The following is a 4,810-nucleotide window of genomic DNA, read 5'->3' as shown; positions in this document are numbered from 1 at the left end:
CAAGTGAGCATCGGCGCGCGTGCAATACGATATACGAGTTATGTGCTCAGCCCCGCGTCCCTCGTGAAGACAACAAGAGACTAGCACTTGCAAACTTGCAATACCTAACGGCTCTCGATCTCGCTCTCGCTCTCGCTCTCGCCCGCAACTTCGCCGGGTTTTCGTCTTGGTTTTTGTTTTTGCGAGAGAGTTAGAGACAAAAAAAAGAGGAGACTTCGTACATTTTGGAAGTGTACTTACTGGTCTTGAAACAGACCTTTTTTTAAGTGTGTGAAAAAAGTGGATTAAGTCACAGTCCTCACATCGGTATGGGACTCTGGTGAAACAACAGAAAAGAAATGTGAGTATCCTTCGGTGTTCTGTCGCGTCCTATTGTGTGCTGCAAAAAGTACCAAGTCATGATGACTGTCGATTATATGTGTGTCTCTGGAAAAGATTTCCGAATGCGCTTATCCATGCCTCGCGCTTTCACGTTAAGATAGTTGATTAAGATAATTACGTGTGGTATTTATCATGTCATTAGCAAGGTACTTCATTGTTCTTAACTCTTACTTATGTCAAGAAGTCGTGAGTTATCTAAGAATATAAGGAAGACGAGGGAATTAAAGATAGCAAAAGAGACAAAGCGATAAGGTCAATTAATGAGATAAAGCAAAAAATAAGGAGTATAAAATATGTAAATAGCAATAACGAAGATAAACCGAATGCGATAAGACAAAGTTCATCTAAGTCCCACCAACCCTCCCCTCCCCCCTTCCCCCTCCCCTGCCCCTTGCCCCTCAAAGCACGCGGTAACCCCCTCCGCCCCACCCCACCCCACCCCACACACACCCTTTCCCTTCCCCTTTCCCCTCCCTCCTCAGGGCGTGAATGATAATGCAGCCTCATCCTTCACACGACACGTCAGAAGGGCGTTGATAAGAACAAGAATTATGATAAGGTCGTATGGACTTTGACCGACCTTACGAAGAGATCTTATAAGACTTGGTTGGCGTGACGTTGGGGGCTGCTTATCAATCCTTTGCCATAGCGATATAAAGCTATCTTTTTGTGGCTGTCTTGCTTGTCATTTGCTATTGAGATGGTCCAATGATTAGGGTTTTTTTTTCGTTTTTTTATGGTAACTTTATCAAGGGCTGATTATTTTATTCCGATAGGAGCGATGATTATGTAAAGAATTAACACATAATCAAAGGCGTAAATCCGAGCATGGTAACTCTTCATCTTGATAATCAACCATTAAATAAGTCTTTTGTTGTTGTTTATTTTCTCAGTCACTGAATGAAATAAATGAAAAAAAATACTATCTTCACGAAAGGAACACACACACACAATATATATATATATATATATATATATATATATACATATATATATATATATATTCTCTTATCTTCGGTAAATAATTCGTTTCATGATTACTTTTATTCCTTTTTTTTGAGGGGGGGGGGTCAAGCGGAATGCTGAAAAATAAAAAATGAAATCATCTTAAACCACCAATAGAACTAACAATTCTCTCCCCCCTTCTCCTTCACAGAATAATAATCCTACCCATATCTATTTCCTTCCTCTTTTCCTCTTTGTTCCCCTTTACGTCACAAAACCCCAAACAGAAAACAGAAAACAGAAAAAAAAACGAAAATAAAAAACACACAAGATCAACCCCCCTTTCTCCTTCTCTCCTCCACAGATGAATCGCTCCATGTGTGCTACAGTGTTGGTGGTGGTGGTGGCGATGGTGCTGGTGGTGGGCGTGGTGGTGGAGGCAGCACCTGCACGAGATGGAAGGGCGGACGAAGGGGGAGTGGCCGCCTTCAGGAGGAGTCTTTACGGGCCTGGAAGATCTCCTGAGCGTCGAGCCAATAACCAGTGTTCGAGCAATGTAAGTTTTGAGTATTCTTTCTGTATAGTAGCTTTTTTTTTTTTTTTTTTTTGGCTTGTTTTTGGGGTTTTGGGTTTTTGGGTTTTTGGTTTTTTTTAGGTGAGGTTTATGGTTTTGGGATTCATTTATGGTCAGGTAGTGAATGAGAAAAGTGTATATTTTATTGATGTATTTTGTGCATGGGATTGTTAAAGTAAGAGTCAATGGGTATTATGTAATTCATATAAAGAGATTATATTTAATAGTCTTTACTGCTCAGGTTATATCAACACTTCAATTAGTTATTCTAGCATTAACATATTTTTGTGAGATGCACGTTCTTTCCCCCTTTCCCTCAACCCTCTCTCCCACCCCCTTATCCCCCCGTATCCCCCTTTTTATCCCCCCACCAACAGGTCTTCTTCCATCCCTTCACCTAACCCCACTAACTATTTCCTTCCCTCCCTCCCCAGGCTCGCAAGCAGTACGTGTGCGAGCTCTGTGCCAAGCAAACCAAGTCCCTCCAAGTGTACACGCTGTGCTGTGACGGCAAAGACAACGCCCAGACTTGGTGCGAGAGTTTCATCGGCTTCGGCATCACGGGCGTCTGATCAGGCAGGATCCGAAGACCGTCCCTTCGGCATCACGGGCGTCTGTCTGTCTGTCTGATCAGGACCTCATCAACCTCATCCTCCTCACCCGCACAAGTTCCTTCCCGACATGTATTTAGAAACGAAGAAAAAAAGACAAGACGAATCTTTGTTGAACATTCCTGATTTTTTTTTTTCTCTCTCTTCTTTTTTGTTTTTCTTTCTTTCTTTGCTTTTCTATTGTCTCTTCCTCTGTAAGTGTCTCTCTATCTCTCTCTCAGTATGGATCTCTCTCTCTCTATTTATCTATCTATCTATCTATTTATCTATCTCTTTATCTATCTCTTTCTCTCTCTCTCTCTCTCTCTCTCTCTCTCTCTCTCTCTCTCTCTCTCTCTCTCTCTCTCTCTCTCTCTCTCTCTCTCTCTCTCTCTCTCTCTCTCTCTCTCTCTCTCTCTTTATCTCTCTTCTCACCGAATCTCACGCGCTTCCCCACTTGCGAGTCGCCAGGCGGTATCTATCTATCAAGCAGCAAATGACGTCAGAAAGCTTCTTCGAGCGAAACGACGTCGCGACAGGAATACAACAGACATAGAAGACCTGACAAAGAATATGAGGCGAAAGAAGCAAGAATCAAGAAGCAAGAAGAAGAAGAAGAAGAATTGGAGCCTCTTGGTGTCGCGCTGGTGTGCCTGTGATCCAAGCTTAGACGGCTTTTGGCTGTATATCTTAATCTGCTAGGCCCACTATAACTTATAGAGAAGTTTATGATGCATATCTAGGAGTGGATGTCGTTCAAGAGTTCAAAGATATACTGATATTATAGTTTGTTGAGGGATATGTGCACTTGCATATACATGCAAACTCACGTGTGTGTGTGTGTGTGTGTGTGTGTGTGTGTGTGTGTGTATGTATATATATATATATATATATATATATATATATATATATATATATATATATATATAGATAGATAGATAGATAGATATATATATATACATATACTTACGAGTTTGTATGAATAGGATATGCAAATGTGTATATCATTCAACTTGTATATACATATATACATGTGTATATACATATGTGTGTGTGAGTGTGTGTATGCTAATGCGTGTGTGTTTAATTGCAATGGATGTGTGTCTCAGTCCTCTGCAAGGCCACTCGCATTCCAATTACCAGCTGACTGCAATTGCTGTAGTTGTCTGCATAATACAATCTTTTCTTGACCGTCTTTGTCACGGAGACAAGACCTCAAGTCTACGTGTTGCAGTCCTTAATCATTATTATTATTATTATAACTATACTTATTATTATTATAATTATTATTACCATAGATATCATTATTTTTATTATTATTATTATTAGCATCATTATTATTATTATCATCACTATCGATATGAATACCATTATTGTGATCACTGTTATCATCCTCATTGTTGCTCTTCTTGTTTGTCATAATAATTGTCATCATTGTTTTTGACAGCATCATTGTTATCACAAATAAGATTATTGGCTGTTTTATTCTAGTTGCAATGATTATAATTTCCAAAGCAACCATCCCAGCGCAACCATAGAGCTTGAACTAAAGTTGGCTGCAACATCTGTGCAATTGAGCTTTGGGTGAAGGAATACTTAGAGACGAGAGTGATTGAAATGAGTGACGTGGAGGCCAGAGAATGCTAGGTCAGAGTGGTGTTAGGTCAAGAGATAATACAAGAGAGGTTGTAAAAGTCCAAGGAAGTTTAGAGAGGAGTTCACGTAAGGTCACGTAAGGTCACAATAAGGTGCGAGGCAGATTGCAATTTCTCTGTGGCTGGCAGAAAACCTCGCATTCCTCGTTATTGCAAGAGAAGTCCTGAGAGACCCCCACCTTCTTTGCAGGTCGAGGCTGTGACCTTACATGACCTCGTCCCTCCAACTACTGAAAAACCTCTCTTGTTACAACATATAGGTTTTAGTTGATGTACAAAAAAAAAGATATAGAGTTTTATATTTTACTTAAGTCTCGATTTCATATTTATTCAGTTTGTATTTATTGCGTGAGTCCCATAGTGTCTGCATGCACAATGTGATGTCGTGAATAAAAGCAGAAACAGAATTTATATCATTTATTAATAAAAAAACAACAACAGTACACCATCCCTTGATCTTTCCCCTGACCCCGATAAGAGGATGACCTTGGACAAGCAAAGCATAGAAGAGAGGTCAACTGTGACCAAGAAAAGGATTAGACTTATTTTGAACAAAAGACACAAGAGGTCTTTTATTAAATCATGTTCGTATTTAATGCTTGACTTTCTGCCATCAAAAAGACAATGCAATGAAAATGTTTTGTAAATGCATTCTCAGCGAAATG

General features: G+C 39.9%; 1 protein-coding gene across 1 annotated transcript in view; it reads left to right on the top strand.

Annotated features, from left to right (window-relative positions):
• The window catches only part of LOC122265060 (uncharacterized), a 4,668-nt gene extending 80 nt beyond the window's left edge, over positions 1 to 4,588 (top strand). Inside the window, exons 1-3 of the mRNA XM_043034212.2 lie at positions 1 to 340; positions 1,691 to 1,882; positions 2,335 to 4,588. The exon at positions 1 to 340 is cut by the window's left edge and continues 80 nt beyond it. Of these exons, the coding sequence (XP_042890146.1) occupies positions 1,691 to 1,882; positions 2,335 to 2,472 (330 nt within the window). The 5' untranslated portion in view covers positions 1 to 340 and the 3' untranslated portion in view covers positions 2,473 to 4,588. The remainder of the gene's footprint in view (positions 341 to 1,690; positions 1,883 to 2,334) is intronic.
• The last annotated feature ends 222 nt before the right edge of the window (positions 4,589 to 4,810 follow it).

This window comes from Penaeus japonicus, unplaced genomic scaffold, assembly GCF_977035675.1.
Source record: "Penaeus japonicus unplaced genomic scaffold, GWHDUDI00000001_assembly GWHDUDI00000019, whole genome shotgun sequence".
Lineage (NCBI taxonomy): Eukaryota > Metazoa > Arthropoda > Malacostraca > Decapoda > Penaeidae > Penaeus > Penaeus japonicus.
Note: the sequence above shows the minus strand (reverse complement) of the source record. Positions and strands in the feature narration are given on the sequence as shown.